This window comes from Zonotrichia leucophrys, chromosome 7 (genome assembly GCF_028769735.1).
Source record: "Zonotrichia leucophrys gambelii isolate GWCS_2022_RI chromosome 7, RI_Zleu_2.0, whole genome shotgun sequence".
Taxonomy (NCBI): Eukaryota; Metazoa; Chordata; class Aves; order Passeriformes; family Passerellidae; genus Zonotrichia; species Zonotrichia leucophrys.
Genome location: NC_088177.1, coordinates 1,382,970 through 1,409,542, shown reverse-complemented (window position 1 = coordinate 1,409,542; position 26,573 = coordinate 1,382,970). Strand labels below are relative to the sequence as shown.

At 40.2% G+C, this 26,573-nt stretch overlaps 1 protein-coding gene across 1 annotated transcript in view; it reads right to left on the bottom strand.

Annotated features, from left to right (window-relative positions):
- The window catches only part of NEB (nebulin), a 105,380-nt gene extending 79,287 nt beyond the window's left edge, over window positions 1-26,093 (bottom strand). The window contains exons 1-37 of the mRNA XM_064718377.1: window positions 26,061-26,093; window positions 22,177-22,221; window positions 20,422-20,634; window positions 19,955-20,062; window positions 19,711-19,815; window positions 19,290-19,394; window positions 19,087-19,191; window positions 17,983-18,087; window positions 16,855-16,959; window positions 16,570-16,677; window positions 15,444-15,560; window positions 14,708-14,809; window positions 14,518-14,625; window positions 14,317-14,421; window positions 13,836-13,934; window positions 13,501-13,605; window positions 12,840-12,947; window positions 11,867-12,178; window positions 11,175-11,381; window positions 10,404-10,508; window positions 10,173-10,280; window positions 9,708-10,019; window positions 9,086-9,325; window positions 8,732-8,800; window positions 8,018-8,125; window positions 7,501-7,812; window positions 7,102-7,308; window positions 6,463-6,567; window positions 5,536-5,643; window positions 4,085-4,396; window positions 3,687-3,890; window positions 3,123-3,227; window positions 2,678-2,785; window positions 1,940-2,251; window positions 1,420-1,623; window positions 992-1,096; window positions 792-899 (exon numbers count right to left, since the gene is read on the bottom strand). Of these exons, the coding sequence (XP_064574447.1) occupies window positions 792-899; window positions 992-1,096; window positions 1,420-1,623; window positions 1,940-2,251; window positions 2,678-2,785; window positions 3,123-3,227; window positions 3,687-3,890; window positions 4,085-4,396; window positions 5,536-5,643; window positions 6,463-6,567; window positions 7,102-7,308; window positions 7,501-7,812; window positions 8,018-8,125; window positions 8,732-8,800; window positions 9,086-9,325; window positions 9,708-10,019; window positions 10,173-10,280; window positions 10,404-10,508; window positions 11,175-11,381; window positions 11,867-12,178; window positions 12,840-12,947; window positions 13,501-13,605; window positions 13,836-13,934; window positions 14,317-14,421; window positions 14,518-14,625; window positions 14,708-14,809; window positions 15,444-15,560; window positions 16,570-16,677; window positions 16,855-16,959; window positions 17,983-18,087; window positions 19,087-19,191; window positions 19,290-19,394; window positions 19,711-19,815; window positions 19,955-20,062; window positions 20,422-20,634; window positions 22,177-22,221; window positions 26,061-26,093 (5,427 nt within the window). The remainder of the gene's footprint in view (window positions 1-791; window positions 900-991; window positions 1,097-1,419; window positions 1,624-1,939; window positions 2,252-2,677; window positions 2,786-3,122; window positions 3,228-3,686; window positions 3,891-4,084; window positions 4,397-5,535; window positions 5,644-6,462; window positions 6,568-7,101; window positions 7,309-7,500; window positions 7,813-8,017; window positions 8,126-8,731; window positions 8,801-9,085; window positions 9,326-9,707; window positions 10,020-10,172; window positions 10,281-10,403; window positions 10,509-11,174; window positions 11,382-11,866; window positions 12,179-12,839; window positions 12,948-13,500; window positions 13,606-13,835; window positions 13,935-14,316; window positions 14,422-14,517; window positions 14,626-14,707; window positions 14,810-15,443; window positions 15,561-16,569; window positions 16,678-16,854; window positions 16,960-17,982; window positions 18,088-19,086; window positions 19,192-19,289; window positions 19,395-19,710; window positions 19,816-19,954; window positions 20,063-20,421; window positions 20,635-22,176; window positions 22,222-26,060) is intronic.
- Between the last annotated feature and the right edge of the window lie 480 nt (window positions 26,094-26,573).

The window sequence follows — 26,573 nt, the reverse complement described above, 5'->3', positions numbered from 1 at the left end:
ATGACCTACAGTGTACAGCTAGAAAAGGATCCACACAATATCCTTCTGATAAAACCCACATTTTCCAAGATTCTCCCTGGCCTATATATTTAGAGCTACTGGTCAGTAAATTAGACAAAGAAAAGTCACTAAATCATTAAAGCTATACCAAAGACCTGAAGTTCAATACCCCCTACATGAAAATAATTTACCAATCTTCAGCACAATGGCCAAATCAACTCTTACTGAAACTACTGAGGGAATAAAATATAACTACATAGAGACTTCTGGGAAAATTAAATAAAGACAGCAAACACATACAGCAATGCAATTCTGTATTAATACCTAAGAATACAAAAAATTTGGCTTTTTTATGCAGCTTTAATTTTTAAATGAAAACTTGGTTTGGGTTTTCTTTCATCATGCACAGCTCAGCTGTGTAGCTGCAGAGTCAGGCCATGCAGAGGGGCAGTACTGAGAGCAGCCCAAACACCTCAGAACTCCAGGTTGTTGCACGAGGAGATGCACTCACAAGCCCAGGAGGGACCCTGCTTTGAGCTATGGCCATCACCCACCTCCCACAGCTACTCTTCCATATCACCTAGGCCTTCCCTTGCAACAGTGCACACCCATAACTTGCAGGGACAGCTACAGGTGGACAGTGCGAACAAAAACTTTGATGGACAACTGAAGGGCAGTGACAGCTAATGGATTTGTCACCTCCATTTGGCTCAGTTGCAAACCCTGAGTTCAGGTGCCAGCACGTGGCATCCGTGTGAAAGTGTGTGCCACAAGGGCTGCTGTGCACTCACATCACTGGCGATGTCCCGGGAAGCTTTGGCAGACTTGATGGGAATGGCATCTGCCCGCATGTCGTAGCCCTTCTTCTTCTCCTCCTCCATCGCCTGCTTGTACAGTTTCTGCAACAGACACCACCAGGCCCTCACACAATGCTGCTGCCCAGGCACAGCAGCACCCAGGGATGGACACTGCAACCCCAACAGCCACCCACCTCGCTGAAGTTCACTTTGTTCTGCTGCGCCAGCAGGATCCCTGGGGTGTCCGGCATGATGTGGATGCTGGTTTTGTCCTTCTCCCAGGCTGAGATGTACGAGCGCTGGAAACGACATGAAACAAGAGCACACAGGGTTAGGGAAACAAACTCAACAAGAACATCAGCTCCACGAACTGAAGTGTCACTTTGCACTGACCCAGAAACTTGAGACCTTTCTCCAAACCTTTCTAAAGCTTCACCCTTTTCCACACTGTACCCCACTACTGCTCCAACCACAAAAAAAGAGTTTTATCTCAAACAAGGAATACAAATCCCTGAGGCAAGAGGATGCAATAATCGCCCCTGAATAACCCAGGACATAGAACAACATCCTGAGAAAGGAAGGTGCTCGTTGCCTTCAAGATGCAAACACAAAGAAATCTCACTTGGTCCATGATTTGGGAGTTGTGCTTTGCCAGCACCATGGGCATCGAGTCAGGAAGGCTGGTGAATTTGATGGTGTCTGGGTGCTGACGATACTTCTTGTCACTCAGGATCTCGCTCGCCCTCTTGTTCTTCTCAACGTCCAGTGATCCAATTGGGGACCAGCCAATGCCCCTCAGCCACTGCAGGTCAGACTTGTACACGTTCTGGAAGGACAGGAGAGGAAAAAAACAGCTCAGCAACCTCCTTACTCCAAGAAATCCCAACTCCTACCAATGGATGTTCTTCTGAATGGAGCACATTCCACTGGGTCAACCCATCAGCCACCCATTCAAGTTCAGACCTATCTCCTAAGGCTCTCCCCTGCCCTCAGCGTTTGTCTTTCCCAACTGCTGGTTCTCCATAAGAAAAAACTTTACTCCATTGCCATTTCCCTGCCACACAGACCCCTCCTTCAAAACTAGAACAGAACCCAGGACAGTCCACCCAAGGCTGTGACACAGCCTGTAAAGAACAACTCACATCACTCTGCAGGTCGTACACTGTCTTGGCATGGACAACGTCGTTCTGGTCCGGCAGGCACGTCCAGCGGTGCAGAGGGTGCCGGTAATCGGCATCACTGACCAGCTCCTGGCACTTCTTGGCCAACACCACTCCCAGCATGTCCACAGGGCTGCTGAACCTTGTCTTGGACTTCTCAAAGTCCTTCTTGTACTCCCTGTCGCTCTGGATCTTGGCCACGTGCATTGACCACATCATCTTGGGGTCATCCTCGATGTTCCTGGCCCCAATGTGGTGGCCCAGCTGTTTTCTGTATGCAGTTTTGTATTTGTACTAATTGAACACAGAAACAACAATTAACACTTGTTTCCAAGCTGCCATTTCAGTTTCTCTCTTGTTAATACAGTAGTTAATAATTTTGAATCTAATGTATTTTAACTCGCTTCTGGTTTTCCCCAAAGTTTTTCGCATTTGTTTTAACATCCAGGAGATATTATGGGATTCTTCATGGTTATATACTATCATCTTTATATTGCATTTCATTTTTATTATATTTAATTATATCTAATTTTTATTATTTTTTTATTGTATTTAATTTAATTAGTTTTACACCATTAAGAATTGTATAAGCTTTTAGGCGGGCAGCAACACAACAGTGTTAAAATTTTACATATCTCCTCCTGTTAAATAGAAACTATTTTTCTCCAAGATTAAGTGCCCCCTCTGTGCCCCACTGTGATTGTCCCTCTGCAGACCCACCTCGCTGGCAATGTCTCGGGATGCCTTGGCTGCCTGGAGGGGGATGGCATCAGGAGGGAGGTCGTAGCCTTTCTTCTTCAGCTCTTCATATCCCACTTTGTAACGTTTCTGTTACAGAAAGATTCAAAGGAATTAATGCAGATAAAACTCTCTAGAGAGTTTTTCAATGCTACAACTTTCCACCTCTGACTATTGAAAAGAAAGAATGGGTTTCCAAACACAGTTTACTTAATTAAATCAAACTCCATACCTTGTTATTAATGACAGGTATTTTGTACCCTTGGATATAAAATACTTTAAAATTTAAATGCTTTCTGATTATTTCATTGAAGATCAAAATTTTCCTTTAGCAAATACATTAATCTGAATTATTCCCAGAGCTTTCTGTAGAGGTGAGTAATACAACCCTGTGATTCTCTATACCCAGTTTCAAATGCAAACTTACATCACTTGTGTTAATCAAGTTTGATTTAGCCAACAAAATTTCAGGCGTATCAGGCATGATGTGAACCTTAGTCTTGTCCTTGTTCCAAGCTTCTCTGTAAAGTATCTGAAAGAGACACAAGCAAAATACCTAGTCTGATCCAAGTTGCACCTGCACAGCAGTAATTACAGTTCACCTTTTCTCTAAATTAGCAAAGAAAAGATATACTAAGCAACAATTAGGGATGCAAACAAAATAAGATATTAAAATCAAATAATACAATGACTTCTTACTGAAATACAACCCTTTTTCTTCTTTACATCTATGTAATGCCATGGAAACAGCATTAAAACAATACATTTACATACTGTCTATTAAAGGTCTTATTTGCAGTTATACTGAGTAAATTATCAGTGTTTAAGATCTTAATCTTCTGAACAAGGCACAAAGAGCAGTGAGGCCCTGACTGTAAACACCTGCTATCTGGATATTTAAGTGCATGTTCTGAACCAGAGATCCGTTTAAAAATGTATATTAACGTATTCATTTATTGAATCCCACGTTCTGTCACTAGAAGCAACTTACATCACTCCTATTTTTGGCATTAGATTTTGCCAAAACAACATCCATGGCATCTGGGATACTTGTGAACTTAATCGTGTCTGGGTGCTGCCTGTACTTCTTGTCACTCAGTATTTCAGAAGCTTTCTTGTTCTTTTCAGCTTCCAGAGATCCCAAAGGACTCCATCCAATGCCTCTGAGCCACTGCAGATCTGACTTATACAGGTTCTGTTAAGGGTAAAAATCAAAACCATAGCAGATTATTTCACTGTTCATTGATTAAACCCCATGAAAATTCTAACTGGCAGTTTAGCTCCAATCTGATCTATACTGATATCCAAAGCGAGTCGTCAAAGATGCTTTCCAATCTGCAGCAATTATTTTACATGGAAATAAGTGAATTAAACCCCAAGGGAGCTTACATCACTCTGCAGCTCGTTGACCCTCCTTGCCTCGGTGACATCGACCTGGTCTGGCAGACAAGTCCAGCGGTGCAGAATGTGTTTGTAGTCCACATCACTGACCAGCTCCTGACACTTCTTGGCCAGAAGGAAGCCCAGCATGTCCACAGGCATATTGAACTTGGTCTTCCACTTTTCAAAGTCTTTCTTGTACTCCCTCTCACTCTGCATTTTAGCGACTTGCATGGACCACAACATCTTGGGGTCGTCCTGCAGGCTGCGGAACCCGATGTGATGTCCCTGCTGCTTGCGGTACCCTTCTTTGTACTTGAACTGCAACGGCAAAGGTGGCACCACTCAAACCACAGGGACAAACATGTGAGTGACAAAACACCCAATGTATTCCCTCATCTTAATGTTCCTCATGAAATTACCCCTGGAAGTGTCCAAGGCCAGGCTGGGTGAGGCTTGGAGCAACCTGAGATAGCGGAGTGTGGCCCTGCCCACAGAAAGGGTGGAAATTAATAAGCCTTAACAACCCTTCCAACCCAAACCATTTTGTGATTCTACAAATACACAACTTGTTATGGGCTCTCATGTAAAGTTTTAGCAGCCCCTTGACTAATGTGCATGACTTGGTGTCAGTGAATGCTCTCCCTGGGAAAGAAAGAGTCCTTGGAAAGGGAGAGAGCAGGGCAATAGGAATGGTCTCCAGTGCCATCTGATTCAGAACTCCCTGATACTGACACACTGAAATATTTTGATGAATAACATCATCAACAATGAAAAATTATGAAATACAAAGATACTTAAGCACAGGAAACATTTCCCAATGATTAATAGAATTTCTTCTTTTATATATATTATATAAATATATAATATATATTTTTATATATATAAATATATATATAAATATATATTATATATATATAATTATATATATAATATATAATATATAAATATATATATTTATATATATTTTTATATTTATATTTATATATATATATTCTTCTATTATATATATAATTCTCTATTATATAGGGAATTAATAAATTCTCTATGCCTAAAAATAAAACAAATGCAGGAGTTGTATTTTTACCAAGTTATGGTAACAGCAGTCCGTGTGTCACCACATCTGTTTCAGAGTTGTAATGAGGATTTCTCTGGATAGGCACTGGGCTCATCTAATTGGACCAAATTTGCTGCTGCTCTGAAAATGAAGCAGCCCAAAGTCATGAAAACTCCTCCCTTTTTATGACCAACCATGAATGGGCCAAACTTTGGACTTGTTAAAATGCCAGAGAAACCCTTGGTAAACTGGACAAAAACAGCTCAGGAAGGAGTTTTGTCAGTGATGTTGGTTTTGACTCCAAGCCACACCCTAGCAGAGAAGTGTATCTCAATTTACTGTGACTCTGCAGGTTGTAACAACCAGGTCAGTGCACGTCACACTGAGTTACAATGCTGCTTACATCACTTGCAATGTCCCTTGAAGCTTTGGCAGCTTTCACTGACATGGCTTCAGGTGTGAGGTCATAGCCTTTCTTTATCATTTCCTCCCAGCCAAGCTTGTAGAGTTTCTAAAATTGAAAACAATATTAATTAAAACCAGTAATATGTATGTCACCTGCTATTTAGACACACTAATGATCCAAACTCTGGTCACCTCATAGGCTTCAGTTATGAGAGAAGGGCTGCTAGAATAGAAATTGAGAAATGGGAAACTGATAAACAAGAAATACTGGTCTTCCAAAGCTTAGGAGAGGGACTAAATAGTTTTTCACTATTCAGCAGGTTCCTACTATAGCTTATCTTGACTTGAAACACATCTGGAAATTTGAAACACATGCATCTGAGATAACTGAACACTTTTTGATTGCCTTGGCAAAATTTTAATAAGGTTTTCATGAAGTCATTTAACAGTAAAGTCAGTTTGTGCACAATTAATTTTAAGTACGGTATTTTAAGTAAGGCATTCTTAAGTCAAAGATTTGCCTCTGAGCAACGATGCAAAGCAAAACCTGAGTGTTTCCTACTGGCACAACTGTCACTTTCTCCTATCTGAAAGCTGAAAGAGAAGCTGGAATCACTGCATCTACTTCTTCCCATAGGTTAGGTTAAAAATATACACAATTAACTTGTAATTTTACAGTAAGGAATTTTTAACAAGACTGAATTCTATGCAAAGCATAGAGTATGGACTGTGTACTTCCAGACTTCAAAAGCAGGACTTATATTTTCCACACATTATAATGCAATTTAGTCTGTTAGTTTGCTAGCCTGAAGCTGGTACTTATTTAACCCTGAAAATATTACCCACATAAAATTCTCGCCTGTGTTCTTAAATCTCCAGTAGATGTTAATTTAAAATGTTGATAAGATGTATCAAAATACTCCACCTGGCTGTAGTTTGTCTTGTTCTGTTTGGCCTGTAGAATATCTGGTGTGTCTGGCATCACATGGACCTGAGTTTTATCCTTCTCCCAGGCTTCGGTATAAGCATGCTATGGACAGAAAGTCACATCAGATGTGTCAATATAAATGACAAAATATGGTTCTTCCAGGGTTTTCACCTTTCCATTTGGATATGGATGAGTAAACTGTGTTTATTTATATTACATACATATTACTTTATATGTATGTAATACATATTACACATATTATACATATTTATATTATGCATATTACTTTATGAATAAAGTGCTGACTCAGATTTATTTTACGAATTAATGATCTAATTCAAAATCAGCTGAATTATTGTCCAGTCTTGCTTCTAATGAAACCAAACTATCAAGATTTTCAGGACCAGTCATTTCTATGTAAGAATGGGATGAACAGAGGTTGGAGAAAAATGAGAAAAGATTTCTTTCTTTAAGCAAAGCTGTTTCATTGAGAAAAAAGATGAAAAAAGAGGAGCCTGTGATAGTTGTTTTTCCCAGGGGAACACTGCCACTTAAAGGTGTGACAGAGATTTACAGACTGGTTATCGGAATGGATGAGATGTGAATGCCTGCCTGGCTTTTCCCCTAAACACTCACTTTGTTCATGATATTTGCATTCTGCTTGGCAAGGACCAGGTCCATGGCATCGTTCTGCTTGGTGAAGCGGAACATGCTGGGGTGCTGGCGGTACTTCCGATCGCTCGCGATCTCCGTGGCTTTCTTCGACTTCTCCACATCCAGAGAACCAATGGGACTCCAACCAATCCCCCTGAACCACTCCTTGTAATCCTGCTTGTACTCATTCTGCCAAACAGGACACAAAAGCAAAGTTGACAATGTACAAACAGCTCATACAGAATAAACCAGCTCTTTCCAAAACACTGCTGTGACGGAAAAACAAAAGCCACAAAAAGAAGACAGCTCATAAAAAATAATCCTGTCCTTTCCAAACCGCATCCACGATGTGAAAACAAAAGTCACAAGTAGAAAACTTACATCGCTTTGGATCTGATTCATGTTTCTGTAGAGCTCCAGGCTCATTGCATCTGGCAGGAGCATGTACTGGTGGATCAGGCGTTTGTAGTTGGTGTTGGTGACGCGGTCCTGGGCCTCCTTGGCTGCCACCACGCTGAGGGCATCAGAAGGTGTCTGGTAATGGGTCTTGCTCTCCTCATAGGCCTTCTTGTACTCCCTGTCCGACTGCATCTTGGCCACTTGCATGCAATGCACCAGTTTGGGATCATCCTGGAGGCTGCGGAAGCCAACGAGTTTCCCTTTGTCTTTTTCATACCCTATTTTGTATTTATACTGGAAGAGAACAGAAAGAGAGAATTTGATCCATTTAGATTTGAAATTAAGGAAAAAATTCTTCCTTATGAGGGTGGGGAGGCCCTGGCACAGGTGCCCAGAGAAGATGTGGCTGCCCCTGGATCCCTGGCAGTGTCCCAGGCCAGCTGCAGCACCCTGGGATAGTGGAAGATGTCCCTGCCCATTTTTTCTCCCAAGAACTTACATCACTGGCAATATCCCTGGAAGCTTTGGCAGCTTTGACAGGAATAGCATCAGCCCTGAGATCATATCCTTTCTTCCTGGTTTCTTCAAATGAAGATCTGTACATTTTCTGCAAAAGGAAAAAAGAGGCATCTTTTTAAAAAGCAAAAATTTACGTGTTTTCCACATGCACAAGTATTGGTGAAAAGTTACATCTATGAGGATGTCATCTTAAAAAATAAAAAAATATAAAAATGTCTTTTTCTGCCCACATTGCAGATGTGCATGATTACAAGCAATGCTTTATTTAGCATATACAGATTTAACAAGTGTTTACCAAAACCAGTCCATAATGTCATCAAAAAAAACCTCCATGTGCTACCTACCTTTTGAACCCTGTATAAAACTTTGTGCATGGGGAAATAAAATAATCAATAACAAAATAATAAATACAGTAACAAACATGAACAGTACTCAAAGTCTACTGAATTTTGTTAGCAACTGTTAAATTTTAATTTAACAGGTCTGCATGAACACCTCACAACCTGACTATAAACATGGCTTTTTCTTGGCAATTCTGGGTATCTAACTTTGGGAAAGGAAGCAGGGAAAAGGAAAATTAATAGGTTTTGTAAAATTACTACAGGTTAGCAAGGTGAGATTTTGCATGCTCTCATCTCACTTATTCCTAATAAAAAAATAAGAGCAAGGACACGGACCTACAAACAATACTCACTTCACTTAAATTGAATGCATTTGCTTTTGCTAAAACAATCTGTGGAATATCTGGGGTGATGTGAATTTTCTTTTTGTCTTCTTCCCAGGCTTGTTTGTACTTGTGCTGGAAGGATAAAAATAAATTACACACCTCAACATCCGTTGTTATTTTTAAATAAAACAATTTAAAATACTATTTTCCACTTGAAATCCAAACTGCCTTGACAATGATGTGCTACTACCACCAGAGCAACATTCATCTTTTTATTTTAGCACTTAAAACACATTAATTAGCTACAAAATAAAATCATGTTTTCTAAAGTTCTGCATACAATAGGGTTGACTGTTAAATCAGATGTGGATTGTTGCCCACTTCTGAAATGAATTCTGATGAGCACTTTCTTACCTCATCCATGATTTTGGCATTATTTAAAGCCAAGACCATGTTCATGGAATCCATAGGAACAGAGTACTTCAACTTGTCGGGATGCTGGCGATATTTCTTCTCACTCACAATTTCCATGGCTTTTTTGTTCTTCTCAGCTTCCAGGGAGCCCAGTGGGAGCCACCCAACACCCTTCATAGTTTCATCATACTCTGCTTTGTATTGATTCTGCAGGCAGAAAGTAGATAAAACAACAATATGAAGCATTAAATAATTCAGAAATTTGGAAGTAGAAGATAAAATGTATTAAGGAAAAGTGAAGCTTTTCCTGTCTTGGTCTGCACATAACTATTGCTCCTGAAGAGCCTGATGGAGTAAATATTCCTAAAATTGTTTATTTCTAAGCTCAAATTCATTAATGAAATATTTCGGAGTCTAGGAAAAAAATAGAACTGCTGTAACGGTCAAAAAACTTGTATAATTTACTACATTTTTGTAGACATATGGCCTAATTCTACTAACAAAATAATACTATTTATCTTACAGTGTTTTTTCACAAACTAAGCATCTTTGTATTCACAATGCAGAGGCTGAAGAACCTCTTACTTACATCACTTTGTAACTGCATCATGTTTTTGGCCAGTTCAATGCTCATAGCATCCGGCAGGACGTTGTAGGTGTGGATTAAGTTCTTGTAGTTTGCATTTGTAGCCACTTCCTGGGCTTTCTTGGCTGCCACCACGCTGACCATGTCAACTGGAGTGTGGAAGTTGGTCTTGGCCTTCTCATAACCCTTTTTGTACTCCCTGTCAGACTGCATCTTGGCCACCTGCATGAAGTGCACCAGCTTGGGGTCGTCCTCCAGGCTGCGGAAGCCGATGTGCTTCCCTTTGGCCTTCTCGTAGGCCAGTTTGTATTTATACTGAGAGAGGAAAGAGAAAGAACAGTAAAAAACTCAACTTAAAAATGCAATATTAAGTTCTGCTTTATCACTGAAAAAACAGATCACAAGATCTCAGGTTTAGTAATTTACTTTAAATAAAGTCACGGAATGGTATCACACGACCAGACTCACATCACTGGCGATGTCCCTGGAGCTCTTGGCTGCTTTTATTGGAATTGCATCTGGCTGCAAGTCGTAACCCTTCTTCTTGTCCTCCTCCCATCCAGCTTTGTAAAGTTTCTAAGTTCAGATGTGAAAGAGAACAGGGGTCATGAAGGCAGAACTCTGAAGCTAAACAATTTCAAACAAGGCATTAAAACGGCAGCGAGGCACTGGAGGCCCACGGTGAGCACAGCAACTCACATCACTCATGGTCATCTGGTTCACTCTGCACTGCAGGATTTCTGGGGTGTCTGGCATCACGTGAATGCTGGTCTTCTCTTTGTTCCACTTATCTGTGTACAGCCTCTGCAATTACAAAGGAATTGTTAGCACTGAAAAGGTACTGAACTCATAAAATAAGAGTTTGCTTTTGTTCTGCTCGTTTGTAATAAATAATATTTCCTAGAAATATTATTAGCACCAGAAATAGCCTTCACAGAGCTGCTGAGGAGAAGCATTATCTTTCTCCTTTCTTTACTATTCTAAGAAATTTGCAAAGTGTGTTTTGATAATTAACAAATATTGAAACTGGAAATTTCTTCTTTCCTGCATTAATGAGAAGCAGAATTTATTTTCACAGACATTCTTTCCATGGAAAACAAGGAATAAGGATCAGTGGTGTCCTGGATAACTAGAGACAAGTGTAAAGAATTCCACTTTCCAGGAAACTTGTACAAAACTGACAGAATTCCAGGTTTTCTGCACTTCACTTATTGTGAATACGTCCTACAGAAAAAGGATTATCAAAGCACTATAAATCTGAAGAATTCTTTAATCTTTAGAAACAGAAAATGAAACTCCCTTAATTATGGGCATTCAGAGGCTCACCACAACCTCTCAGTGCCCAGTCTTAACCAAGGAACCACCACACCCACTGGAAATTTTAATAAAAACTCCAGTGGGAATGCACCTTGCCCCACAACTTTGCAAGACAAAGACCCAAAATTTTGGGTCAATCCAACCACTCCCCACCTTGTTCATGGTCTTGGCATTTTGCTTTGCCAGCACTTGTTCCATGGCATCCATGGGGATGGAGAACTTGAGCTGGTCGGGGTGCTGGCGGTATTTCTTCTCACTGAGAATCTCCGTGGCTTTCTTGGCCTTTTCTACATCCAGTGACTGAATTGGGACCCAGCCAACTCCTCTCAGCCAGTTAGTGAAGTCAGATTTGTACAGATTCTTTTCAAAAATAAACAAGAAAAACACAGTGAGGCGAGAAAAATTAGTGTCTCTACACATAAAACAAATAAAGCCTTAAAGCTTCCCCCGGACATTCATTTTTGAGGGGCAATTTAGATTTAATAAAAGTTTAAGTATGATAGAGTCAGTGTTTAAGAGAAATAAAATCACAGTAATTAAAATCTTACTACAAAAACACAACAATTAGTAAAACATGCTCATTTACTGGGAATATGCCAAATATGAAGAGATATAAAAGAAGTTGTCACTTGCTAGGTAAGTTTCCTAGAACTTAATAGCTGCACATAATTCGGATTATGTTTGGAAAAGAAATGGCTCCAGACCAGTCACTTCCATCCCAACCTACTGTTAATCCAATATAATATATATTGGATTATATAAATTAATTGTTTAGCCTTAAAACATTAATGATGTCACACGGTCGTGACAAGAATTAAAAATGGAGCTGGTTCTTGGTGACATACATCACTCTGAAGCTGCATCACATTTTTGGAGAGCTCCAGGTTCACAGCATCAGGCAGGAGGGTGTAATGGTGAATTGGCTGCTTGTAGCCAGTGTTTGTCACCACTTCCTGGGCTTTCTTGGCAGCTGTCACACTGAACATATCCAGAGGAGCGTGATATTTGGTCTTGGTGACTTCATAATCCTTCTTGTATTCCCGATCCGACTGGATTTTGGCCACGTTCATGTAGTGCACAAGTTTGGGATCATCCTGCAGGCTCCGGTACCCGACCTGTTTGCCTTTGTCTTTCTCATAGGATTCCTTGTACTTGTACTAGAGACAAAGGAAAAACAGCTTTACCCACTGGGGAAAGGGAAAACACACTCTGGGTGGGTTTACAACAAGAGTTTCAAAGTACTAATGCTGCAGTTTGTTCTGGAACCTCATAAAGGGTTTTTACAACAGCACAGGATTATTTTTTTAGATCAAAAACAAAGAGGATTATTGCATTTTTTTTGTCTTGACACCTGGTACAAATCTCAACCCACACCTGCAGCTACAAGCCCTCCCTCACCACTGTCATGGATGTAGGCTTGCAACTCCCAGGGACATTCAGCTTTTAATTAAGATTGTGATAATAATAAATAAATATAAATTACTGAACTAAAATAAATAAATATAAATATATAATAAATATATAAATATAAATAATAAATAAATATAAATTACTGAACTAAAATAAATAAATAAATATAAATATATCTAATAAATATCTAAATATAAATAATAAATAAATATAAATTACTGAACTAAAAATAAATTACTGAACTATCACCAAACAATCCAATATCCCAATATTCAACTGGGGATGTTCAAGAGAGGAATGAAGAGTCACTTGCTAAAGCAGGAGGACAGGTCTCCAGCACAGGTAAATAATAATAAATAATGAAATGCAGGAGGGGTATGTGCTCCACTGGATGTAAATCCTACTTACATCACTTGCAATATTCCGAGAAGCTTTAGCAGCAATAATTGGAATGGCATCTGGTTTCAGATCATAGCCTTTGGCAAGGGTTTTCTTCCAGTCTGCTTTGTAGTTAGCCTTGGAGGGAAAAAAGGGGAGAGGTTGCAGTGTCAGGAAAAGCAGCTCTAAGAAAGAGTTTAAACCCATCTTCCTATTACAGGAGATTTTATTACAGGAATTAAATTATCCAGTTTTGTCCATGTAATCTCATGGAAAAATGTTAACCTGTACACAAACTACAGTTCTATTACAATAAATAAATCTACTACAAAGATAATCGTGAATGCCACAAGCATTTTTACACTTTTTATCTAGAACAACTCTATCAGTGGCATTTTTGGCCTTTCTTATGCAAAACCCTTTTTCATTTGACTGAACCTTTAGAAATTTTTTCCTGTTAGCTTCAAACTCAGCCTTTGTGCTCTAAAGGAACTGGAGAAAACAGCCTGGCTGGATTTTTTTATCAGTCTGGCCAGACTATTAAAATTCTAAGGCTGTTAAGGGACATGTCCATTTTTATCTCATTCCTGGAGAGCTGATAATGCCACCAAAAAAATTAACATCACAAAGGCAATAAAAGTGATAATATCAGTGGAGAGCTCCATGGTGTTGCAATTCAAAATATACTCACATCACTGATGTTGTAGGCATTGACTCTAGCCTGGATGAACTGGGGCACATCAGGAGGGAGGTGGTACTTGTGAATAATTTCTTCCCCTTTGGATTTATACAAAATCTGCAAAGAAAAATAAAGGAAGATATTTAGCAGCCCAATTTATAGACTCTGAATTTAAAAACTATTTTAAAAAATCTGTTTTCCAGGTGATGTTCTGCTGGAATAAAAATGTGAATACACAGAGCCACCTACACAATTATTTCAGGAGTGCTCTTAAAGGTGGAGGATGAAGTGAAGGTGGGCACAGGGCAGAAATTGGGAATGTCAGAGTGTTCCCAAGGTTTACTTACATCACTCAGCTGTTTGCTGTTGATCTCTGCTTGTTTCTGTACTGGAGAGTCAGTCACTGAAGTGAATTTGGTTTGATCAGGATGCTTTTTGTAGGTGTACTGAAAGAAGATTAAAAAATGTTTGTAAAAAAGGCATATAAAATATTTTCCAAGTATTGATAAAAATAATAAAATTATTAATAAATTAAGTACTTTGGAAGCATTAATTTGAAAAAAATATTGATTGAAGTAGGTGAATGCTTGAGGTTCGTTCTTCATTTTGGTACTACTGCTCTCATTTTATGGGTTTACTTGTTATAAAAAGGATTGTGCTATATCTGCTTTGATCACTAGATGTCACAAAAGGCCCTAAAATAGAGATGAAAATGTTTGGGTTTTTTTAAGTCACATATGGCAATGAGGCCAAACTCAGAATCATTGATGCTACCCGGGATCACTCCGTTAATTTTTCTGTGGTGAACAACTGCTGCCCTGTACTCACATCTTTACATTGCTCCAACTTCTTGATGGCTTCATACTCTTGAGTTATGGTCTGAGGGAAGTAGCACTTTGTCTTTTCCTCCTCATAATCTGCTTTGTAATTTTTCTAGGAAAGAGAGCAACATTCAGTGAGGAACCACAACTGAGCTTTGTCTGAACTTTGCCAGAGTGATGGGGAAAACACAACGATTGCCACACTTACATCACTTTTCATAGCTTCAACCTTCATGCAGTGGATTTGATGTGGGTCCTCAAAGCTGCCCAAGTAGTGCCCCAAAATATTCTTCTGATATGCATCTTTATATTTAACCTGCCAAAATAACCATGAGTTGAGAGGCAAAAGGAACCAAGAGGGTCAGTACTGAAGGATAAGCTCCAAATGAAATACCTACATCACTAAAGTTCTTCAGAGCAGCATCAGTCTGGAACTTGGGTGTCTCACAGTAATTCATCTTGTTTCCTCTGGACTGTTCATAGGCTTCTTTGTATAATTTCTGCAAATCAAATAATACCAGATCACACAGGAGATTTCACTGCAAGTCACCCCCACCATGTTAAAAATGACAAGAGTAAAACAGAGAAACGGTTCCAAAGAAAAGCTTTCTCACAGGACTGAGAAACAGATGGCACTGTTTTCCCAATGGTTTTTAAAAATAACTTTTTTAGGTTTGTAAGGGAAGACAGAAAGGTCTGGTTAATGGTTTTTGGTCTTCTGACACTGAGAATATTCAATCTCTTCTCATACAAATAAAAGAGTAATTGAGAAGACCATTACAGTGAATAACCAAAATATAATATAAAAATATTATATAAAAGCACCACATATATTACCATTATTAGCTGAAATTCCTTATACAGTAAGGAAAGAACTGTCCTCTTGTGATTCATTATCCACAAGGATCTAAATGAACTATCCACTAATTAGCCATCCATGTGCCACTGCTGTTGCTACACCCATCTGTGGAGAATTCATTCTTTACCTGAGTTGTTCTGGCTGGTGCTATCTCATTACAAATATGGGTCCACAAAACTAAAAATACTCCAAAGGAGAAGCTTTGTGAAGAAATGATGAATGTGGTTTCTGGTACATGACTGAAAATGATGTAGCTGCACATTGATAATACTCACATCACTCAGAATATTTGCTGCAGTTTTTAATTGCTTCAGCAATGGGTTCTCTGTAGCAGGGAGCACATTATAATCTGCAACAGCTTTCTTCTTTTCATAGTCTGCTCTGTATTTGAACTTGAAAGAATAAAAATAAAAAAAGAGGTTTTAAAAATCAGCATTGAAAGCCAAATGCTCACCAACCTGTGTGATAGCCCAGAGCAGCTGTGGCTGCCCCATCCCTGGAACTGTCCCAGGCCAGGCTGGACAGGATTGGAGCAGCCTGGGACAGCGGGAGGTGGCCCTGCCCATGCCAGGGGTGGCACTGGGTGGCCTTTAAGGTCCCTTCCCACCCAAACCATCCTGTGACATGAATCTATTCTACGACATAATCTTCAACTTTCCATGAAAAATGCCCCTGTTATTTCACTTATGGTGGCCAAGGACCATGAGAGGTCTTGCCAAAACAATGTCAGCACAAACTTGGGTTGTCCGGTTTGTGGCTGTTTGGATGGCCTGGAAAGGCCCGGGGTGGCCTTGGGGCAGCCCAGGACGAGAAGAGGCTTCAGTTCTTTTCTCGGTCTCTGTGTTTATTAATTGTTTATCTAAAAGATTTTCTCTCGGCCCGACAGAGCTCTGCTCAGCAGCCAGCCATGAGCACACTCCCTGCCCTCCGGGCGGTCACCTATCTTTATACCCAAAGTTACGTGTACAATATTTATCATTTTTCCCCAATACCTTTCACCCTTATTGCCCAGTGCACTTTCAGTAATGACCAATCCCAAAGTGCCACCATCACCACAGAAGATGGAGGAGAAGAAGAAGAAGAAGAAGGACAGGACACGCCCCAATTCCTCCATCTTACTTCTCTAAACCCCCCTGTACAGAAATCCTAAACCCTGTGTTTCACTCTCTAATTAACCAATCCCTTCACCATTCACCCCGGTGAAACCCTCCTGTCCTCATACAGGTGTCGTCTCCTGTGTGGGATCAAAGTCCAGCCACCAGACACTTCTGGAACATTCCAGGGCTCCCGAGCCCCCCAAGGGTGCTCTCGGTGACACCTCAGTCCTGAGCTGCTGAGATCCCACATTGGGTGGGTTCAGAACTGCTCCCAGGCTGAGCAGGTGGCGCTCAGCTCCCTCACCTTGCTGACGTTTTCTGAAGCTCGTTTGTTGGCTTCGTACTCTGGAGTTTCAGTCTGCATGAAGTAGATTTGGTCTTTCATGTTTTCAAAGTCTTCCTGGTATTTCCTCTGTTAGGAACAGAGACAGACAGAAAACAACACATTCATTACATTTCATTGTAAATTAGACACCTACAACAGGGATTATTTAGGAAATAAGCAATGCCACAAATGGAGCCTCAGTATTTTCCAAATGAACATAAACAGGGATAAAGCTGTTGAAGATTTTCTGCAGGATTCACTCACCATACTGAGATTTTCTGCATTCATTTTTGCAACTGCCACGTCATAGCACGGAGTTTGACTCCACTTGCCTTTGATTTTGTTTTTATAGTCCTCATGGTAAATAACCTATAAGGAAACAAAACAATAAAATTGAATCTCCAAGACACAGCTCCATTTTCACCTGACAGATTCATTTTCCAAAGCTGTCTTTTTAAAGCTGCTTCATATTTGATGCCTGCCTTATAACTGTTTTAGCAGGTATGGTAAAAAACACCTTAAATATGATTTGGCCAAATCATTCCAGTGTTATTTCCCTTAGTACCTTCCCTGACCTAAAAAGGATAAATAAATCATCTCTACCAAATTCCTTTAGTTCTGTTTTCTCCCTGGTCACATAATATCAGGATATTGCCCATTAAGTCAGAATTTACGGGGATTGCTGCTGGAACTGGTTATAAGCAAACCCTTTTAATTACCTGATATTTGTGATTTCCATTATTTATCCAAGCTCATAGAAATCAAGTATTAAAAGTTTAAAGAGTTTTTCTAACAACAAAATACCCGCTTGAGTTTTACTCAGTGCTCCAGGGGCATTTTCAGCCACAAGTGCATTATTTTCCATAAAATATAAAACTCCTCCAATGCTTTTTTAACATTGCTGAAGAACATATATGCCAAAAATAACCTTTAAAAAAATCTATATTTTATCATTTTGGAGATACCTACTAAGCTTATTATTCTATTAATTTCAAAGAATTATGGTACTGACCTTTTTTTTTGCATGTTATAAAATTTTCTTGGTGACAATTTAGCTTTTAAGCTATGGAAATATAAGATTAAAGAAATTTTCTCAGAATGAATTATTTTACCTTACAAGCAGGTTCAAAGTGGTTTCTCCACCATGAGTGAATACTGCAATTCTCTAATCTCAAAATGTAGATAATTTTCAATACACAGCAAAATAAATTTTTAAAAAATAGTTAAATTCTGAATGGAATTAAAACCTGACATCTGCATTACAAGATTATGCAACTTGGTCCCGATTTCTCCTGCAAAAATTGGTTTTTCTCTGTGTTTTTTTCCTCTTCCTAAGGTCCCTTTTTGGCTCTCTCCCTGCAGGAGTGGGGTTTGGGCAGAGGTTCTACTCACATCACTCAGCTGCCGTGACACCTTCTTGGCTTGTTCCACATCAGGGGGGTCTGGCAGAGAGGTGAATTTTGCTTTCCTTTCATCGTGCCCCTTTTTGTAGACAATCTGAAAGGATGGAAGAAACAAACATGTATTTGAGGATCACAGCATTGAACTGTGCTGCCACCACATTAATAAAGGGAGTTCTGCCCACAGCCCCTGCAGCAGGAATTCTTTAATCTGTGTGTTACCAGGGAACTTCTGAACCTCTGCAAAATTCACTGAAATCTTCATGTGAGAGCTGCAATCCCCTGTTGAGTTCTGTGTATCTAAATATCAACAAATCCCAGTCCCACCAATCCCTGACTTTTATTATCACTGTGTTAGAGGCACATTTGCACACCCACAAGAGTGAACTGGACTTGGAGACAACCCTGAGAGTTTCTGCATTTGGGGAGATGTCGCAGACATTTTTTTCATAGCAATCCTTGCTTTCACATTTGTCCATCTTCTGGAAGCAGAGCCCCAGAAGAAGAATGTAAACAATTGTTATCAGCTGCTGTGAAATGTAGCAGGTGCCCCTGTGATTGGCTCATCTTCCATGCGTACCATTAAGGCCAATCCCAGGAGCAGCTCGGGACAGATTCCCTGGACACAGAACTTTGTTATTCATTCTTTCTATTCTATTCTTAGCTGAGCAGCTCTCTGCAACTTCTCTCTTATTCTTTTTAGTATAGTTATAATGTATTATATATCCTATATCAATAAATCCAACCTTCTGATCAAGGAACAAGATTCTCGTCCTTCTCTCACCCAGTCGCTGTAATAGGGAGTTACACAAAATCTTCTTGCTGATTTAATAAATCAATTATTTTATTCATTCCTAACCCAGCATCAAACTGCCAATGGATTTCAATATTCTCTAATTTGTATTCTGGTATCAAGTACATATTTTACATATTTTTCTAAGAAGTATCACTACTATCAGAGCTCACTTAACACACTTTTATTTTCTGTTCCACTGTGAAGCTTTTATATCTAATCAAAGTCCATGGCAAGTCCCAGGCTACACCATAACCCAGCAGCCTTTGGTACCCACATGCAAATCCCTGCTTTGATACTCACATCACTCAGAGTCTTCTGAGCCTGTGCCACCCTTCTGAGCTCTGGACTGTCATTGTAGGGATAAAACAACGTTTTGTCTGCATCCCAGTCTTCAGTATAGAGTTTCTACAAGAAAAATGCCAGAATGCTCATTATTAATTGATTTCTGGCTTTGAAAGCTCATTTTACTTCAGCTGCTTAGATCTGTGGTTAGCTTTTCTTACCTTGCTGAACATTGCTGTGTTTTTTATTGCGTTCACAAGCTCTGGAGCATCAGGGGGAAGCAGGTACTTGTCCTTATTCTCCTCCCAGTTCTGTTTATATAATACCTGGAAGGAAAGATCAGCAAGTTGGTCACTCTATCATAAAAAAAATATTTACTTCTGAATATTTATTACTGGATAAACTGCCTGCTTTAAAGTTTGGGGTTTTTTTCGAAATCAAAGTCTCAGAGCACTAACATCTGAAGAGAGCAACTGGAAATATTTAACATTATATTTATATTTGCCTTACCAGCTTCTCTGCTATCCCTCCCTGTGCTTCTAAACTGTTGCATAAGTGTTGTTTTGTCAGCCTGAGCTCAAAACTTTGTTCTTGTCAGTAAGCTCAGGATCCAGCAGTGTAGGAAAGTCAGCAGTCACTCACCTTGCTCACTTGCTGTGACACTTTCTTTGCATGCTCTATATCCATGGCCTTTTCATCCACGTGGCAAATGGTTCTGGCAACTCCCCCAGCCATGCGGTATTTAACCTGGAGCACAACAAAACTCACTGATTCCACAGCAAAACTGACTCTGATTTTTCTTTAAAAACCCCAGAATTATTACATTTTCACCCTTCATATAAACACCCAGAACCTGGATGAACCCAGAAATGCAGTTGTGACCCACCTCACTGAGCTGGTCCTGCACTTTCTTGATCCTCCGGATTTCTGGGGTATCGACTGTGGAAGCATATGGCTTTCCTTTTTCTTTTCTGAATTTTTCCTTGTACTTGTTCTGGAAGAAAATAATGATAAAAAATAATTAAGACATATCCCTAAGCTCTGGCAGAACTGTATTAGCAATTACTGCCATATTTATCTGGTTAGGACAGGAATTTGGACAGATTATTCAATAATATAAAGTTATTCAACTACATTTGCACTTTGGCTTATTTTAGCCAACTGAGTTTATTCCATCTGACACAACAAGAAAAAAATCCATCTCTAACTTGGATCACATCTAATTTATTACATTCTCCCCATGAGCTTAGTATTGATAAACCCAGATATTTGCAATATAACTATCAAACAACCCCTGTAAAACATTTTTAAAGCTGGTGTTCCTCAAGAAATAAGAGACATGGGACAACCTACCTCACTGAATAAGTCCTTCATTTTATTGCTGTGTTCCAGGTAAGGTGTCAGAAACTTGGATGGGTCCACTTTTGTGCGGATTGTTTTCTTCCTGATGGGAGGAGCTGCATCCTCCACGGAGGGCTGGGTGTGCTCAGCTGTGTACGTGGTGGTTGTGGTGGTCTCAGGGACTGAGTACTCTGTGCTGATGGTCTCAGTGATCTCTGTGACCACCTGCAGATCCAAAAAATTCAATAATCACTTGTTTTATAGCTGTAAAAGTTTGTTATCTTAAGTGTTTTTCACTGCCCTGAGCTGGGTGTGCTCTGCTGTGTAGGTGGTGGTTGTGGTGGCCTCAAGGCCTGAGTGTCATCTGTGCTGATGGTCTCAGTGACCACCAGGAGATTAAAAAATTTAATAACTCTTGTTTTATATCTGTAAAAGTTCATTAGGATAAGAGTTTTCACTGCCCTGAGCTGGGTGTGCTCAGCTGAGTATGTGGTCTCAAGGCCTGAGTATCATCTGTGCTGATGGTCTCAGTGACCACCTGGAGATTTAAAAATTTAATAACTCTTGTTTTAAATCTGTAAAAGTTCATTAGGATAAGAGTTTTCACTGCCCTGAGCTGGGTGTGCTCAGCTGAGTATGTGGTCTCAAGGCCTGAGTAGTCTGTGCTGATGGTCTCAGTGACCACCTGGAGATTTAAAAATTTAATAACTCTTGTTTTATATCTGTAAAAGTTCATTAGGATAAGAGTTTTCACTGCCCTGAGCTGGGTGTGTGGTCTCAGTGACCACCTGGAGATTTAAAAAATTTAATAACACTTGTTTTATGGCTGCAAAAATTCACTAGGATGAGTGTTTTTCACCCCCCTGAGATGGTGAAAGGGTGCTCTGCTCTCATCCAGATCCACAAGGAGACAGAAAATCAGGGACACTTTTCCTACTGGGATTACCACTGTGTTCCCTATATATCACCCACCCTAAAAAAAACCCACAAGGAATGAACTCCCTGGCTGGTTCCTGCATCAAACTCATGGAATTATTCTCCAGAGGGTCTGGGAGAGTGAGGCTCCAGCTGCCTCTGCTCTACATAATTGAATTTCCAATCACTTTAAATGTTTTATACACTTTCTTATCAGCATAGTCATGCTGCAAGCAGTAATTTTAATACTAAGATTCTAATGAAAAGCATCTAAAAATAATTATCATAACTAAAAAAGGTGCTCCAAGACCACCCAAATAAGTGTCACGTTTTATTTTGTATCAATTAGCTTTATAAAAAATTGCTTTTATGAAGGAATTAATGAAGGTCAGAGTTCTGAGTTATTTGCATCGATGAGACAGAGCTGAAAATGCACCAAGAATGAATAACTTCTGTTTCTGCAGAAGCCCATGCCATAAAGAATATTCATGATAACACAGCAGAGAGTTGGGTTATAGCTGTTTCAGAGGTAGAATTTCAAATTATGGCAATCACTCCTTGGTGACCCAAATCGTTGTTACCAGTGACATGATGAAAAATCTACAAAAGTGTAATTTCTCAGTGAAATTACACAGGGTGAAGGGAACAGAACTGATACATGTAAACTGATCTTACATCATCACACAGCAGGGACTTGAAGCAAAAATAAAGCATTAAGCAGCAACTGTTCACTGATATTTGTGTGTTTAATGTGAAAAATTAAACCTCAGGATACAAAAGGCTGCTAATTTAAGTGTTTCATGTTAATTACATGCATTTATGTGCTACATGCACTATGACAGGGACCTTTACCTCGTGCGGCTCACCCTCCTCAATAACTGTCTCCTCAATGTAGTACTTTGGAAAAAAAAAGAGAAAAAAACATCATTGTTAGGCCAGATCAGCAAACTGTAGCTTCTGTGAAGCTGTTTTAAAACATATTTCTGGAGAAACAGGATTTTAGTTCACAGCTGCTTATGGAGTCATTTGGTAACTCTGAGTATCTGTTCAAATTTTGCATTAATGATTGGGTTTTCATTTCATACATTCCCCAACTAATAATCGTCCAAATAATCAATGAAAGATTGTTATCTAATTTTACCCACAAGAGGGAAGACATTGATGACCACATTAAAAGAATCAGCATTTAAACCCCAGGATTTTCCTGGTTTTTATTTGGTGACACTCATGACTGTTGTCCTCAGGGCTGCTCCTACAAGGACAACAATAATTTCTGGCTGCCAGTTAAACTTTGTTGCTGATCACAACTCTGAGCCTGATGATTTTTCACCCATTTTACTGCCCATTGTCCCCTCATAATTTATAATCTCATAGATTTGGGGATAAAACCACAACGGGAGGTGTCCCTAAAGCAGACCAGGTACACAACCTTCACTGGTCTCCCCTTGTCCACAGCAGCTGTGAACTCATTATAAAAATTAATGAGGTTCATCAGCCACAGACTGCTCTTGATAACTTCTCCACATGACCTTCATGTGTTTAAAAATAGCTTCTGAAGGGATTTGATCCACAGCCTTCCCAAAGAACAAAGTGAGGTTGACCAGCCTGTAGCTCGCTGGATCTTCCTCCTTGCCTTTCCTGAAGACCAAATCCAGCTGAACATTGCCCATTGGTGTAGGAATGGAGTTTGCAATGTTTTAAATCTTTATGTTTCTGCCAAGTTTTCTGCTCCTGCTTCCACCTTCAGTATATCTATTTTTTTGTGTCATTTTCCTCAGTCAGGAGCTCTGTGTTCCTCCACTCCACCCTTCTGCTGTTTGATTTCTGCACTTTGGGCTGAGTTGTGTGCTCAGGGAAAATCGTGCTGGAGGATTACCCAACGACCCTGGCTGCCTTTGCTGTTTCCCATGGGATTTTCCCTGAGCAGCTCCAATTCTGCTCTTCCAAAGTCTGGGATAATTCCATTTATTTTGCTCACTGCTCCCTGTATCTTCAGCTCCATTGTCCCATGGTCACTGCAGCCCTTGACCTTTGTATTTTCCACCAGTTCTACCTTGTTTGGGAGCACCACATCCAGTGGAGCATCTTTTCCAGCCGAGGAAAGGATTCAAAAGAACTGGGAAAGGATCTGGAGCCCCAGGAGCACCCGAGGGAGCTGGGAATGGGCTCAGCCCGGAGAAAAGGAGGTTCAGGGGGGCCCCTCTGGCTCTGCACAATTCCCTGACAGGAGGCGCAGCCAGATCGGGCTTTGCTTCCAGGGAATAATCGGCAGTACAATGGGAAACAGCGCCAGGTTGTGCCAGGGGAGGTTTTTGTTGAAAACTTTTTTTAAAATTTATTTCCCGTCCGCTACTTCCCAGCCGCGGCCACACGGTGGCGCCGTCTCTCGAAAATGGCAGGCGCCCTGAGGGAACCGCCGGGGCCTGCGCCTTCCGCACCTGCCCCGGTCAAAAATGACGGAAAAAAGCTTTTAAAAACATTGCTGCACGAACAGCACCCGCTGTCTGCGAGGTGTGCTTCAACTGCACTAAGATAAAATGGAAAAATGCGGAGTTTATGTTGGAAAGTCTCCTTCGAGCAGTAATTGCTTGGGGTCGCTTGCCACAGCTGCGGGAACGGAAAATCCTTTGAACCTAAAAAAATTGTCTTTAAAATTTAAGCCCCTTTCTGAGAGCTTTTCCTCAAAGTTAGTTCAAGGGAGCAAGCCGTACTTGCCAAGCTGTGACATACTGGGCTGTTCTGAGGTGATTTCCGTGCTGGACCCACCTCGACAACACCTTCCACAAACCTCCCACAAACCTCCCACAAAACCTTCCACAAAAGCTTCCTCAAACTTTCTACAAGACCATCCACAAACTTTCTACAAAACCTTTCACAAACTTCCTACAAAATCTTCCACAAAAAACTTCCCACAAATTTTCTACAAAATCTTCCACAAAATTCTCTGCAAAATCTTACAAGCCCCCCTGCAAAATTGTCCACAAACTTTCTACAAAACCTTCCAAAAAACCTCAAGTAACTCGACAGCAAATATTTGTAGCACTCACTGTGGATTTTTGCACATCTCAAGACAGCTACAACATCAAGTAATAGCTCATAATTCCAGAAAGTTAAAAAATAGCATTTTAAAATGGTTGGCAATGCCTCAGCCACTCAATATTCAACAATCATGTCCTTCTCTTTCAGAAGGTGAATTTCTGGTATGTTTAAATTCTTGGATTGATGCAGGAATTAAGAAAATTCTAGAAAGGCTTAAAATGGTACTGGATGCTGTTGTTCCTGTTTTATTTAGCATCTCACCACGAGTATCCCAAGGGAAGTGACTAAATCAGTGTCTCCTCAGCCCAAGGGATGTGGTTGCAGCAAGGTGGTCATTGAAAATTAAAAACAAAGGATGAAATGGGGCTGTGTGAACAAAAAGCCCAAAATACCATAACTCCTGCTGGAATAAATAAACAATGAGAGCAAATAAATATCCATTGCAGAGAGCACACAATGCACAGGAAACATAAAGGCGATTACAAGTAACATGGGAATAAGGAATTTAATGAAGGGCTGGTGTCATTGTAGCTAGGTAGTAAAATGACTTTAAAATCGACTTTATGAGTGCTGACACCTATTTTGCAAAATGCATTTAACTACTCAGATGGGCAAATCAATTGGCTTCACTTCATTCACCGTTTGAAATATATAAAGCTGTCAGTGCCCTCACACCACCTGAAATCTATAGTCCACTGAACACAGTGTGGTGGCAATGAGTTGTAGGATGTTTACATTTATACCCTTCTTCTTTTCCTCAAACACTGATTTTTCACAAGACTTTGTATATTTCATAACACAAGTTAATTTCAGAATAGTAGCAATGCAACAAGTAAGAGCACACTGTTAATTTCATGTACTGTTTCAATAAGAGTCATTGTTCCCATGGTCCCAGCTGTAGGTTGCCCAGTTCCTGGGGAATTTTTTATTCAGTTTCCTGAGTTTTAATGACCTACTGGCAAATTAGTGGAGATAGAATCATGGAATCACAGAATGCCCTGGGTTGGAAGGGACCTTAATGATCCTCTATTCCACCCCCTGCCATGGGCAGGGACACCTCCCACTGTGCCAAGGTGCTCCAACCTGGCCTTGGACATTTCCAGGGATCCAGGGATAGCCACAGCTTCTCTGGGCACCCTGTGCCAGGGCCTGCCCACCTTCAGGTATCAGGATTTCTTCCTGATACCTAATTTAAATCTACCCTCTGTCAGTTTAAAGTCCTCCCCCTTCTCCTGTCTCCTAAATCTGACTCCATCTCTGCAATGTCTCAGGCTAAATTGGTTTGTGGTGGCACAAAGCTGCTGCATTTCTGCAGAGGCAGGGCTAGAAGGGAGCTTCCAAAGCCATCTTCACCCATGGATTGGGTGACAGAGGGCAAGCCAGCAGGGAAAAGAGCTGGCCCAGTGCATCTAAAATTACACAGGGAGTAATCAGAAAACCTTGCACTGAGTGTGGGATGGTTCCAGTCCTTATTTAAACTGAGCAACTATGACAGGAACCAGGAGACTTTGCTCCTCCGAGAGCAACTGTTGTTGTTGTTGTTTTAGTGATGAAACCATTTAATAGATATCTAATCATCCCTAATCTTCGGAGAGCAAACAGCAACCTCTGCTCCCGAGCAGCATCTCAGTACGGTGATTAATGCATTCAGTCACAAGGCAGGAACAAACATTTCTGCTCTCACATTTTCTTCTTACCTCCACAACTTCCTCGTATTCTTCTTCCTCCATTCTGAGGGTTTGCTTCTGTCTCTCCCCCACTCACTGGTCACACAGCAGGTGAAAATGGGAATAAACAGTATTAGCCCATGACTGAAAGCACCATGAGAAGGTGCAAGGTGCAAGTCAAGCTCATAAAGCTCTTGGGGTCATGGTTAGTAACTAGTCAGACCCTAAATAAAGTTGGGATCTGTCATTACTTGGACTGTTATGGAAAACCATTGGATTAAGTTTCAAACATACTGATATAAATTACAATTCTGGACAAATACCTCATTCCAATTATAACATCAACTCTGGATCAAATGAAAATAAAATAAAATAAAAGCAATAAATAAAATAAAAGAGACAAAGAAGAGATCTCTTGAAACATGATGTGATATTTTCATTACAACAGAATTATTTGAAGCATTTTTCTTCTCTCTGTGACTGTTCTACACAATTTCATTGTATCATTCAAGCTCCTGTTTGAGTGGGAGATTTACATTCTAC